At 33.6% G+C, this 14,430-nt stretch overlaps 1 protein-coding gene across 2 annotated transcripts in view; it reads right to left on the reverse strand.

The window, feature by feature from the left end:
• LCOR (ligand dependent nuclear receptor corepressor) overlaps window positions 1-10,779 on the reverse strand; it is a gene marked incomplete at both ends in the record, with an annotated part of 32,753 nt that extends 21,974 nt beyond the window's left edge. Inside the window, 3 exons of one of the 2 annotated variants that reach the window (XM_084245354.1) lie at window positions 4,352-5,321; window positions 7,834-7,927; window positions 10,542-10,779. In XM_084245354.1, the coding sequence (XP_084101480.1) occupies window positions 4,352-5,321; window positions 7,834-7,927; window positions 10,542-10,779 (1,302 nt within the window). Of the gene's footprint in view, window positions 1-4,351; window positions 5,322-7,833; window positions 7,928-10,541 lie in introns of those variants that run through there. The other variant, XM_084245353.1, reaches the window with a different exon arrangement.
• Between the last annotated feature and the right edge of the window lie 3,651 nt (window positions 10,780-14,430).

The raw sequence follows: 14,430 nt of genomic DNA on the forward strand, positions 1-14,430 counted from the left end.
AAACTGAATCCAAGCTTCATTATTATGGGTCAATGAAATGTGAGAGAATCACAAAGGCTAAGAATCAGGCCTTGCACCATGTGCTTACTTGGGGAAGGGGGAGAAGACACAGCTCACTAGCAACACACAGGTTGCTGTGTACTGCCTAATGACAGAAGGTAGTTATGATATGGGCCTCTGCAGGTAGTCAGTTTTTGTCTAATTTAGAGTTCTCTCCAGAAAATTGGGACTAAACTTTTCATTGTGCCTTACTGTTTTACTATCTGATCCTACATAGCTCATGTTATATCTCAGGTAAAATGTTGGGGAATGGAAATGCCAATTGGTTGAGGTAATGGTTTTATATAAGATAACCAGAGTTCTAAAAGCACTTCAATATTGTAAAGTAAAAGTGTACCAAATAAAGCTAATACACACTTCACACTTGTTGAGCTTGCTCACCAGAACTGAACAGTAATTAACTTCACATAAGGACCCCTATTATCACACAAAGCCTTACTCATATTCATGATCTGCTGCAGCAAAGGTTTATCAAGCAACATCTAAACTTCAGAATAACAACAAACTCAATATTAAAAAGTATTATACACAAATATAAATTATTTTTCCTGAAAGAGAGACCTTGTCCTTCATGGTACTTGGGGACCAGAAAAAAAGGTATAGCTCATCACAGACACAGTTCAGTCACCTGGAAGCCTACTGAACAAAGATATATAATACATTACTGTCAAACTTGATGACTGTGTTGTCTCAGAAGAGAAAGTTAATAACAAAAATACCAACTAGATCTCCTTCCACAGAATTTTTGATTTTATAGTGCTATATTTTTCCTACTCTATAATATCATTGTTTTCTCATTAAAAAAATCAACATTAGTTTGTGTAATATCATATAATTTGAATAATGTCACCATCTGCCTAATAGAAACTTTGAGAAGAAAGGACTTAGTGATGAAGACAGTTATGAATTATACTTTCCCATATCATAAAAATGGTCAACTGTTGTTTGGGCCATGCAAAACTCTGATTAACAGAAATTAAGCATGCGAACAGACTGATCTCTTACACATTTATGAGGACATCCCCAAACAAGAGTATCTACACTGAAAAAGTGCCAATACAGAATAGTGGCAAATGGAGAGAAATCAAATATTAAGGGATCACTGCGGCACCAAGACTGACAGTCAGTCATGTGATGAGCCACCTCCGAGAAATACATGGTATAATGGAACTCTGAACACAAAATTTAACATTAAAAGTGCACCTGAATATTACAAACTAACTTTACAAAACCTACAATAAGGTAAAATATATATCTTTTGAAATATTCAGCAGCTTTCTGTTTTTTTTTTAAGGTTTTTTTTTTTTTTGAGAGGCTCATGAAATTTTAAAGGGACCACTATCTAATTTCAACCATGCTTCACAAAACAATAATGGCTATTTTATATTGCAGTTACCAATGTAATGCAATTAGTGCTTTAAAATAATCTACACTCAAAAAAGGAAGAGAAAGAAAGAGCGAGAGCGAGAGACCAACCGACCTTTGGAGGAAATATGCTTATTCAAAAGCTTCTTGGAAAAGAAAATTTACCTGAATATCAAGTCATGACTGATCTCAAGTGTAATGTTTAAAAGCTTCACAGACATGAAATTACAATCTTCAGGTCTCAGGACTTTTAATCTGAGAAAGTTTAGAGTTTGGTTTGTTTTTTAAATTCACTTTCTAACCAAAACAAATAATAAGTACTCAAATTTTCACTATTTACAACTCTCAGCCTACAATCTGAAATGACACAATACAAGTTCTCTTATTTAAACTGCAGCATTAAAGGGTAGGCACACCATTCTTCTGCTGCTCGATTGTCATCCACTGAAACACACATAGAAAATATTTATGTTAGTAAAATGATCACTCCATGTACACTACAATGACAAAATTTACATAACTCAACTCATACATCACTTTATAGACTACCACAAAGGATTAAACCTCTCTGAACAGTAAAACTCTACAAAGGTCGAACTTTTAGGGCCAGATTTTTAAATGGGCCTTTAATGATGCCTTTCTGAGAGGGAATAAAAGCAAGCACAAATTAATTGCTCCAAGGACCTTTTTGCAGCAATCCTGGGCTACTGAATACCCCAAACATCATACAAAAAGGCACCACAGCTGCAATTAATTGTGTATGACAAATTGAGCATGGAACAAAGGAGGTGTTCCTTCACAAGCTTAGCCTTTTGCTTTCAGCAAACTTTCTACAACTTCCTTAACTGCAGATGAAAACCACATATTTCATAAAGTATTTTTATTGCAACTTCCAGCTAGGCTAGAAAATATTGCAGAGTCATATACTGCTTTAAACCCAACTGATTATTTTGTTGAGAAGACTAGAAAATTAAGAGGAAACAGGCTCAGTCGCCCACCGATTAAACTGATACACAGAATAACCAAACCAAAAGAGGAACCCAAGCCCAATCTATGTCAAAATGAGCAGTGCGTCTATTTTAATAACAGCAATGGTGTGCCTAACCTTTGAACACATAAGTTGCTGAGGGAAAACTATTCTTTAACTAACTGCTCGAAAGTTTCCAGGCAAGAATTTATTCTGTGGGAATATCTGGACCCACTTCTTACACAGTAGCCATCTGAAACCATCAACCTCAATTTAGCTAATACTCCAAGTTTCATTTTATTTTTAACAAAAGCTCCAGTGATTTTTTTTGTTGTGATTTTGGTTGAGCATTTAGAAGGGCCTGACCACCTTTCTCAGCAGATTTGAATACAGGGTGTATGTGGTATGTATAGACTATGTTTATGCACAAAATGGTAATTTAATTTGGTCAGAATGCAAAATTAATGTCATGGGCTTTGTTAGTAGTTATTCTTGGAAAATTTATAGAAAATAAACTCTAAATTTGATTACTGTAATTTTAAAAGCCAATCTCAAAGGAAAGCTTAAATGTTCTTCATGGAGTGCTTTTACAAACATGATCTGAAAGGTCCTGAACTGTGTGCTAAACAACCATGAAAATCAGCTAAATATCAGAAAAAGTTAAAAAGGGGTTATTATTTAGGATGCCAAAAGAAGAAAAAATTGCAAAGCAACAAATGAACACCCAAAAGCAACCCCTCCCCACTTTGTATTAGTATCTGGATTAGTTAAAAACAAACTCCAGTGAGCCTGACTTCTCATATTTTGTCAGAAATGAAATTTGACCTAAATCACAGTAGGTTGTCTTGGGGTGCTGTTTTTTTCTTTCAACACAAACATAAATCCTTCATTAATGTGGGGTATCTGGGCAAGCTATCGAGGCTGTAAAATCTAGAAACCACGTGTAGTATTATACATATTTCTTCCATTCCCCAATAAAACAGATCTTGAATCTAGTTTAAATTAGTTGCCGCAGTGACATACAGTCATTAGTTAGCACATGATTAAATCTGTAACAAAAAATTAAAGAATACAAAGAAACTTAGTTTGCTAAAATGAGGCATCCTCTACTGCTTTATGTAATGTACCCTGACTGCTCCTGAGTAAGAAGGGAGCTCGTCCTCCATGAGATAAGGCTATATCCTCACTTGTTGGTGAGACCAAATTCTACCCTTAGAAAATCCCAAATAAAATTACAGCAAAGGTAGTGTTACAAAGTAATTAACTCAAGCATTTCTGAAGGTAGTGTGTGTGCACATTTCCACCTCCTTTCCCTCTGGGTGAGCACTAAACAGATTGCTAATTTGTGAAGTAAATTTAAAAGAAGATAATCACAGAATGTGAATTGACCCACATAATTATTTATCGTCGAATAATCAATTTTCTTAAATTCAAAGGTTCATTGTTTTTAAAAGACTTTCCTTTAGTTTAATCCTTCAATTAGTTGAATTGTAGGAAAAAAATATGAAAAGCTTTATAAAGCGGTTTTCCAATTTGAAATGATAAAGCTCCCAGTATGAGGTGATTTCTAAAAGGGGGCTTTTCTCCTTTTTAATTTTTTTAAATAAAGGTAAATATAACTTAAGGGAAAAAAAAAAAACCAAAAAACAAAGAAAGAAAAGCATGCAGGCTCTACAGGCAAGGAGTCCACTTCCATGTATCTGTTCTTTGTGAGGTAACTCAATTCTCTTTTGTAGAGAAACATGCAAAAGGCCAAACATATCCCGAGCCATACTGCACAAGAAAAATTTAAAATATGCAACATTCAGAATGTACCTTTCACCACTGTACACACAAGTCAATGCAAAATCTGCAAAGAAACAAGTGTCACAGCAAATGAAGTTAGGTGCAAGCAATGACAGCTGAACAATGCAGTAGTGCTCACCCAGTTTGTACAGTAATTGGCACTCTACAGTATTCCTATTCATTTTTTGATTCATTTGCACTTTGTGCTGCCTCTCCCTGGGGATCTAATTCAATCTTTACAGAAACATCTGGCCCCTCCGACCTCATTAATTTCATCTTTTTCTTTGGAGGGTTTTTCAAAGTGCCCAGCCTTTCCTTTACTTTGTACTCCAGTGTACTGTGGGGAATCCCATAAATACTCTGAGCTTTGGAAACACTCATTTTTCCACTCATAACCACTGAGATTGCTTCCTCCAGTATCTCACTGTTGTACTGTCTGTAACGCCCTCTTTTCTTCCGAGGCTGCTTGGAGCCAGGGTCTCCTTCTTGATCCGATGTGGGATATGGCTGTCCAGAGGTAGACTGCTCAGCATCTGAGCCCCAAGAATCGGGTCCAGCATCTAACATGCTTTTTCTATTTTGTTTTGGAAGAATAGCCCTTAATTTTTTACTAAGCGCGCTCTCCGTTTGTGAACCCATTACCAAAGAGCTATAGCTGTACTGATCACCAGTGCGAGACTCCCAAGAAAGATCCATTCCTCGAACTTGTGGTATCTTTAAATCTACAGGAGATGAATGGCTCGCATCCTTTTTTCCATCTTGTTTTGCTTGAAGTGGCATTTTTGGAAAGGCAGAGTTTTCTGCAAGAAAAGGAAGGTCACTGATGTTGCTGAGTGCACCATTTCCCCTGAACTTCATTCGGCTGAGGTTGAACTCATAATGTGGTTTTGCCCAAGAGGCTTCCCTGGATAATATTAAGTGTTGTCCATGATTCTGTAATCCAGATGGTCCAAGGCTGGCAGCTGTGGACAATTGGTTTCTGCTCAGTAGTTCTTCACTAATCTGCAGGGATCGAGCCAATGGAACTTTGAGTGATGTGGAGTGTCCAAAACCTTCCCTGGTTCCATCCTGTAAGCTTCTTGGAGGTACCCCATCACCACTCCGAAGTCCGTCTGGGCGGTACTGGCTGGGTCTCCCAGGTCGCCTAATTGGATGGAAGGAAACTGATGTGAGCAGGACTTGCACAGGTAGGGAGGGATGGGTGAGGGGACCACTCCTTTATTAGAAGGCCTTGCTTGGGTAACATCACTTTGTGTTATTTATTTATTTTTCTCTAAAATTAAAAAAAAAAGTGGCTCAGCAGTTAGTTTTAAAACTTGTTCACAAAAAAATAAAAAAAAAAGGAAAAAAGAAAAAAAAAAGAAAAAAAAAAAAAACAGGAGCTTTTTGGGCAAAGAAAAATTAAACCTGTCAGCTGCTGGTCTCTGGTTGGGTTCACAAATTTTCGGAGAAAAAGTTTCGCGCAACTGTCTGAAGATAGCACCTTAATTATTATTTACAAAGAAATCATCAAGTCTCCATAGATCTACACAGAATTGTGATACCAATGTGACGTTACCACTAAACAAGTACAGTAATAAAAGAGTAAGCCAAATTATTTATTTTAGTCAACATTTTCAACACTCATGACAACCAGCTATAAAACTGGAACCATTTACATTGGTGGAACCCATAGATAAGTACTCATTTAGTCCACAAACAAGCTGATGTTTATTATCAAAAACAAAACAACTCCAAATAACATTTCTTACTCTGCTTGGGGGAAAAAATGGCTGCAAGTTCCAAGGAGGAAAAGCCCCAAACTAAAGCAACCAAAATAGCTATCACATTATAACTTACCATATACTTAATTTTAAAACACTATCAGATGAGTATATACAGATGTGTACCACTGATTCTCCATTTGCAATAACCCAAGCTTTTAAGAAATTACCTTTTATATTCCCCCAAAACTTTGTTCCTTAAGTTCTACTCAAATTATTGACAGAGGTATATAAGCAGTTTTGTAGTTTTCTTTAGTTAGAAATAAACTTTTCTTCTTAAAATATCGAACGTCAAATTTGAAATGTGTAAGTGAATAGCTTTCAAATGTGTTTAAAAAGTCAACTATTTACACAAAATTAATTCATATGGTTTTCATTTTTATGAAAGAAAAGATTATCAATGACAAAACTGGTAACTGGTAAAGCATGCCTAAGGGGAATAAATTACATTAACTAGGTACAAAAGTAGAATTTTGCAAAAATAATGATAAACCAGCTACATTTCCCAAAATTCTACAGGGATGCTGTGCTGTTATCAGTAAATAACATAATAAGGATAGCAATGAATATCCAACTAAGAGATGGGCAGTACTGACGGTGCTTTGGTCTTCCAGAATACAATACCACATAAAAAACTTTCCAATCAGAGGGATAAACACAGCAACTTCAACCATATGAGACATGGACCTGATGGCCAAGTTTAAAGTGAATCTTAAGCAAGTGTTTCATTTATGCAAACCATGTTTTAGTATTCTCCAGTTGTGTCTTTATACAACTCAAGTTTTTTGAATATATAAATGGAATACAATGATTTAGGACATTAATGACTTTAATATAAACTACAATGAAAAGAAAAACTTAAGGAAAAAAGATTAGTAAACAATGCAAAAATGGTTGTTATTTTTAAACTTGAAATAAGGAAGAGAGAAAAAGAAAAATGATGAAATTTCAGAGAAAATAAAGGGAACATTTCAGAAGTCAGCAAAGGAATCCTTCAATTTGAAGGTAACTGAGTAAGTTGAAAAAGGTTAGCTTATTCAGTATGTACTTGTTTCTCCCATGTTGATATTCTCTAAAGTTAAATAAATTTAAAAACTAAGCTATCAAATTAATCTTTCATATCTAGATGAAGTCAATTTTTAGTCACAACACAGTTTTATGGAAATTCTTTCCCAATATGGCAGCTAAATATTTTCATTAATGACTTTTCTAAATGGTTACTATGTATACACAGATGGAGAATTAGACAATTCTTACACTGTGGAATTAAGTGATGAGAAACTTTCGTGTTCTAAGAGTTATCAAAACTGAGGATGGAATAGCGCCTTGACAGTATAAGTTGGTTAACCATCACAAACTACAACCAGTCTTAATTACTTAAAAAAAAAAAGAAACAATATACAATCACATTTTCTGAACTGCCACACAATTAAAATTGCAGTTCAAATCAACAAACAAAACAAATAGAAAAAAAACCAAAAAAAAACCAAACCAAACACCATTCCCCCAAAACACACACACACACACACACACACACACACTGGAGTTCAATTTTCATTCAACAACTTTAGAACACATAATACTGCCTTTACATCTGCACTCTGAAATTATTCTGGCTGTGTTTTACACTTCCACACTCTCAACAACAAAAAGTCCAAAGATATTCTTGCGTCTTCCTAATTATTTGTTGTCTATACTAAATTGATCTATACTAGCCAATTCTATATCTCACATATTGTTTTTACCTGACTGATGGACTAAAAGTCATCTTAGAGAAGCTCACCTTTAAGAGTGTTATTCTGAAGGATTTTTAAAACATGTAAGGGAGACTGGATTTGCTCCTGATAACTGTTCTCTAGAAAGCTTTGGAAGGCTACAAATGTTTTCCCTTACCCGTTCCCTTGAGTACTGGAGCAGCCTGGAGAATGGCTCAGGGAAGTGCTGCCAGCACATGGACTTTTCTTAGTGGAAAGATCAAGTACACCGTCTGTAGAGACACAAAAAAACACTTGAGGATATGAAAAAGTAGGAGTTAAGTGTGAATCAAATAGGCTAAAAACGACAAAACAGTAGACCTAGCCAACTAGGTAGATACACTGGTCATACACTTGAAAAATGAAATCAATTCATTAATAAAAATCAGGATTTTTCCCCCTCCTGAAGCAATGCAAAATTGGCAAAGCTTATTGTATCTAGTCTCTACAAAGGTTAAATATTTTATTAATAGGGCAAAAGGCATATCACAAAGATGTTAAGATGAAGTAAGATATTAGAAACAGCTGTCTAGATAGTATGGGGGTCTTGCAATAGAATTGTTAGACTTCATTTTCTAAATTTACCTAAAGTGTGAGTTTTTAAGGCCACAATGGCATACAAACCACAAAACCATATCCGTAAAGAGCTAAGTCTACACAAAACACTAAAAGCACATAAAAGTTGGATTTAGATACAAGTGTTTTCTTAAATAGTAAGTTTATGAATGAATTACAAACATATACTATATGAGACAGTCCATAAGATGAATTGGTTTTTAACTCTGTAATTTGTAAGGCTCCTAAATACTCTTTTAGACTCATTTGCAAAAAACAAAAAACTACAAATGAAAAAACTGTGTATTTGGATATAATCTTTTAGAATAATCTACAGAGATACAAAGGTCACTTTGTGAAATTTATGAAGGCAAGGTTTTTTTATTCACAAGCAATTCTAAATTGGTGGACAAAGTTTAAGAAAGAAGAATTAAATAGTCTTAATACTGAGGAGAATTTAGAGGTTTTACTGTGGTTTACTGAAGTTAGATCAAATCACAAATTCATATCAGAACAGGCTTTCCCCCCTTTGACATATGCCACTGATTTTCAGTTGGCCAGCAGAAAAGATCTACTATGTACTTAATGTTAAAAACTACCTTAGTATGGAACCTACTTCTGACTTATGTCTGACATTATCATGTCCTATATTGGGCTGTTAAAGGAAAGCCCACACTCTCAGAGTAAATGCTGTCATTTAGACTTACTAATATTTCTAAAACATAAAATTGTAATCTTATAGAACCAAGCAAGTATCTTATTAGACATCTAACCCACTTGGATATCTAACAAGCAAATGCACTGTTTAACATATTTCCAACCAAAGATAATATTAAAGACATGAAAATTAATCTAAAAAGACAACATACTTTAAATAATGAAAATCACTATGATTTAAGCTGAAAATTCAGTAAAATTCATTAAAAATGTTCCATTTGAAGTCTGTAATTCAAATTTCTTTTGATAAAGTGTATTTTGTCAAACATAAGCTCTGAGACAACAATAACTAAAAGAAGTTAAATTAGACTAAGTGGAATTTTTGTATGTTAATCTCTATTACTAATACTATAAATACAGTTTCTATGCTATTATTCTCCTATTGCAAACCCAAAGCTTTTAATAAAATAATTAGAGTAGAAAGATTTTTAACAAAAGTCACCAATCCTCAATAAAAGAGTAAACAATCCTTAATAGACCAGTAAGAAGTAACCAAAGATGCACTGATCAATGTGAACTAGGTAGTCTCCTTTTTGATAATTTCTTAGAACTTAGAAATTTTGCTTGCTGTTCATTATACAGAAACAGAAAAAAACCTCAAAGGAAAACTTCAGAAACTATATTCTTTAATAAGCAACTAAAGCCAGTCCATTATGTAAATTCTTTATAAATTACTTATAATAAATCAAAGAAAGTCCTTTCATAAATCTAAGAATTATATTTTGTAAAATAAAGTTATTTCTCATCAGTAAGTCCACACATCTCATAACCATTCTGCAAAATTCTCATGAGATTTCTATGTCAATAAAATTTCAGACATCACCAATTTACAGTGTACAAACAACAATAGAGTTGCAATGTTCAATTCATCTTTGTTAAAATAAAAGATAAAATGAGATCACAAAGCAAAAGGAGCAATACTATCTAAGAGGGTAAACTTTGCAAAGACTCAAGAAATTTGAAAGCCCCTTAACCTCTTCATTCATGAATTAGGATTCTTACCAAAAAGTTATCTTTTGGAAATACTTTAATTTATAATACAGTGAAGGTATGCAAGTTTTTCTATTTTTTATAAAATACTGAATACACTTAACTTCAAGTGTTTGTCTTCTCTTTATTTTTAACCCTAGGTTTTTTTTTTTATGGAAATATGTGTTTTTGCCTTATGATCTCATTTGCAGAGTATCATCTACCTAACAAGCACATTTATTTCTCCGATAAATGCTGATTCTACAACAATGATGGATAAGAGTTGAAAAACTTTTCTCATAGGGCTCTTAACAACAATGGCTATGACAATACTTTGGAAAGTTTATATAAACATCAAGTAAGTTAAAGTACAGTAACTGTAACCACCTAACTTTACTGGGTGGTACATTAATCATCACTGTGTACTGATGGGTAAGGTAACCAATATAGCTGCACTCCTCCATCACTGATTAGTTAGATCAGACCCACAAATCACAACGTTATTTAATCCTATCATTGATACTGGTGCCTTTCTTGCTGATAATTTCTTCTCCCCAAATTAAAGTATTCTGACTGGACAGAGGAGACCTTGACATCAAACCATACCTTGTTCGCTAGGTTCTGACTGAGACTTTCTGACAGTAAGGTCCAGAGGTGAGTCTTGGTCAGCCATGAGAAGTTTGCTGAGCACAGGGTTCTGAGTAGTTGCAGCCGTGGGAGAGGTGGTGACTGGAGATGCTTTCGGCAGGCTTTGGTTCTTTGTGCTATTGGGCTGGCTGGGGTCCTGAGTAGAGCTATTTTTTGAGGTATATTCAGCAGCAAATTGTTGGATCATTCGCTGCATGATCTCACGGGCCACTAGGGGAATATTGGGGTCGGAGACCCAGGGACTGTCTGCGAACAAAGATTTATTTACTTTTAAAGTGGGACAATGTACTAAAAAAAGACAGCTTTCAAGCAAACACAAAATTTCATTTTATTTTTCCTTAAAATACATTATCCTAAAATAGTATTCCCTCATAATTACATTGTTCATCTCTAACCTTTTGTCATAGATTTTAAAAATAAATTTTTCATAAATTTATTTCTACATATTCCCTGCTCATACCCATACCCACTGATTATGAAATCAAATAAAGGGATAACAAAGAGTGTCTCTTATGGGCAAAAATTACTTACCTGATAGTGAAATCCCAAAACCCTTCTCTTATGAAATTACCCCCCTATTTACCACCTATAGATCACCTCTGATTTCCCTAGATTATTCCTTATTCATTTCTCCTTAAATTGTTGAATGGATTATTTAGTTAATGGCTACTTAATTTGCTTTTTGTTAAAGACTAAAGGCATACCAAAATTAGAAAGTAAATACTTAAATATTAAGATCCATGATATATTGGGGCAATAGTTTTAACATTCAGTGATTCATCAGAACCACTTTGAGGGCTTATAAAAATTGATGGTTCAGTTTTACTCCCAGATTTACTGATTCAGCATCTCTAAACTAAGCTCATGAACTTGAAATTCTAGTAAGTTTTTAAGTGTTGATGGTCAGGGGACTACAACTTTACAGTCTCTGAGTCAGGAGTTTAAACATCCATATATTTTCCAGGAGTCCTTTAAATATTTGCTTTCAACCACTAAACAGAGAGCTAGGTTAAACAATAAAATAAACACTTACGTTATCAATTTCTAATCAATGTCAATTTAAAAGTAAAGACCATATGAATTCACCAACTCAAAGAACTTTCACCACTAGGAGACTTACAGGTCAAATGGTTTGATGAAATAAAGGGGAAATGTACCGTATAAATATATTATTATCACCTCTTATTACCATACTATCAGGGAGTCTATGGTTATTGAAAATTTACCTCTCTATATTCAGCACCTAATCTCATTTGGTGTAAAGTATACATTCGTATTATTTGAGTAATAAGCTTTTTATTTAATTTTCAAGAACAAATGAGGAAGGTGTGCTTGACCTAAATAGTCAATGTCCTCTTCAAATTTGACTAGATGGTTTAGTAGTAACCCTTGATGAAAACTCTTATCCAGATTTTAATGTTCCACCTATGACCTTTATTCCACAGCATACTTTTTTTTAGAAGTGTGTTTGAAGATGGTTATCAGAAAATTTCAGTTTCCTTAGTCTTTTAAATGTTAACTATAAGAAGGTAAATTGGTCTACACATACTATTTTGGAGCTGTAAGGATTCATGCTATTTATAAATCAGCTCTTTAGTATTAAAATCTTAACAAGCAAACATATCAAAATCTCACTGAACTATTACCAACAGAATTTTGTCCTTAAAGGACAATATTCATACCAGAAAATGGTCAGAATATTTACTTCTCTGCAGTTTTAGCAAGGCTTATTCTACTAATAGTATTTCTGCTCTACTAAAATAGTACTTCTAATTCTAAGCTTTCACTGTATAAATAGAAACTATGAATATGCTAGATGGTTTAAGAAAAAATATGTTCAATTAGGGAAGGTTAAGAAGTTACATTCACTGACAATAGTTCCTATAATGTTTTAATAAATATCTTAGCCATACATTATTTTTAAAATCTCTTTACCCACTGGTTTCCCTCCAAATGAAAGACTGACTAGAATTTCAAAATTTAATATATTGGTGTATCTTTTTATTCTCTCAAAATTTGGGAAATATAGAAAACACAAAGTTTCCAAATATGAAACAAAATGAAGTATTTATGCGATGGCCTGTTATAACTACACTAGTAAGTAAAGACTTGTGAGGCATAAAAGATTTTAGGAGAAAGACCATTAATGGCTACATTTGAGCTTTAAATGCCTCCAGCATATTTTGCCTCAGTTGAATGAATGCAACTATGAGACAAGATTTATGCTAATGAACCAACAGCAATTTTCTCATTTGAATTTCCACATCTTTTGAAAGTTTCCTGAACATATTTCATTATTCCACTTATTTGAAAAACAGTATCTCTAAACATAGCTATGCTTAGGGGAACATGAACAATCCAGTCAAGTGAAAACAATGTCAGATTAAATTGAAACTATAGAAAAAAACATGTAAATGCTACATCAAAGCCACCTGTAAGTTTTAATGTAAATCTAACTTAGGAAAGTGTCAAATTTTCTAATACAAGCAAGAAAGTAAGCTGAAAAGAAATGATTATGATAGTTATAGAAGGTATATGGTTGTTAAAATTAGACTTTATTAGAGTCCCTGATCACAAAAGTCTATTTTTATTGCATCTATTTTTCTACCTAACAGACAGTAACCTTTTCATACTCAATTACGATAATTATAATGGGTATACAGAGTGGTAACCCTTGATGAAAACTCTCACCCAGATTTTAATGTTCTATACATGACCTTTACTCCAAACCACACTGCTTTAGAAGTGTTTAAAGATGGTTATCACAAAATTTCAGTTTTTTGCAATATGTGGAGATAAAGGAATAAATTAAAATTTTCTATTAAAAACAAAGTATTCCACATAGACAAAGTTGCTTGTCATATCTCTGGATACTAAGCATCTTCTGTATTAATTTGAAAAGTATGAATACCTATCTTTTTGAGACATCGTCAACAGTATTAATACATAAAGCAAGGAGGAAGAAACTTCCAATTGCAAAGCCACAGTTCTTTTCCTAAGCATCAGAAACAAATATATAGACATATACACAACTTTAACTACACATTATTTTAGAGGATTCTCATTTCTTTAAGTCTTTAGTGAGATTAATTACAAAATAAGAATTCCTCCCTGTCAAAGATTATGTGTCCTAAAGTTTAATTCTGAAATAAGGAAACTTAATAAGAACTTTAATGTTATTTCTCCATGACAAAGGATGGTACTAGTAGGCGGAATTCTCTTTAGGAATCTGCTTATGACTATTAACTCCTAAACAAAGAGTAGATGAAAAATAGTTCCTCCATGTAAATTAGGGAGAGGAATTCCTCTTTTCGGATAATGAAATCTGCTATATAATTTTAGACTCCAGACCCAGTAAAAATTCTAAAGGAGAGTAGCAGCAGGAGCTGTAAAGATCTTTTGGTTAATGAAAAGTAGTGATCTAATCAACCATTTATACTTTAAAGGTGATTTACTTCAATAAAATAATCGAACATACCTAAGATTTAAAAATTGCTATTTTGAACATAATAGCAATTTGGAATTCAGGATGCTTAATGGGTACCCCATTTGGGAGCTTTCCGTCAGAGGGCATTAAAAAAGAAGTAAAAACATATTAAAAGATTTAATTCTGCAGCATGATCTGATGGAAGAAATTGAATGAGAAAAAATAGTGCCACTGAAAACAATAATCTTGTGCATTTCTTAATTTTATGACACTTCATCTCATACTAAGGAAAAGCTGGTTTTCAACTCATTACCATCAGTATTTCTCAGACTTTTAACCAGTGTACAGACATTATACCCTTCAACTTTAGAGGGTAGGAGAGAATTTACAGAGGAGTGAGAGATATCAACTAGAATGTAA

Source organism: Talpa europaea, assembly GCF_964194135.1.
Source record: "Talpa europaea genome assembly, chromosome: 10".
Lineage (NCBI taxonomy): Eukaryota > Metazoa > Chordata > Mammalia > Eulipotyphla > Talpidae > Talpa > Talpa europaea.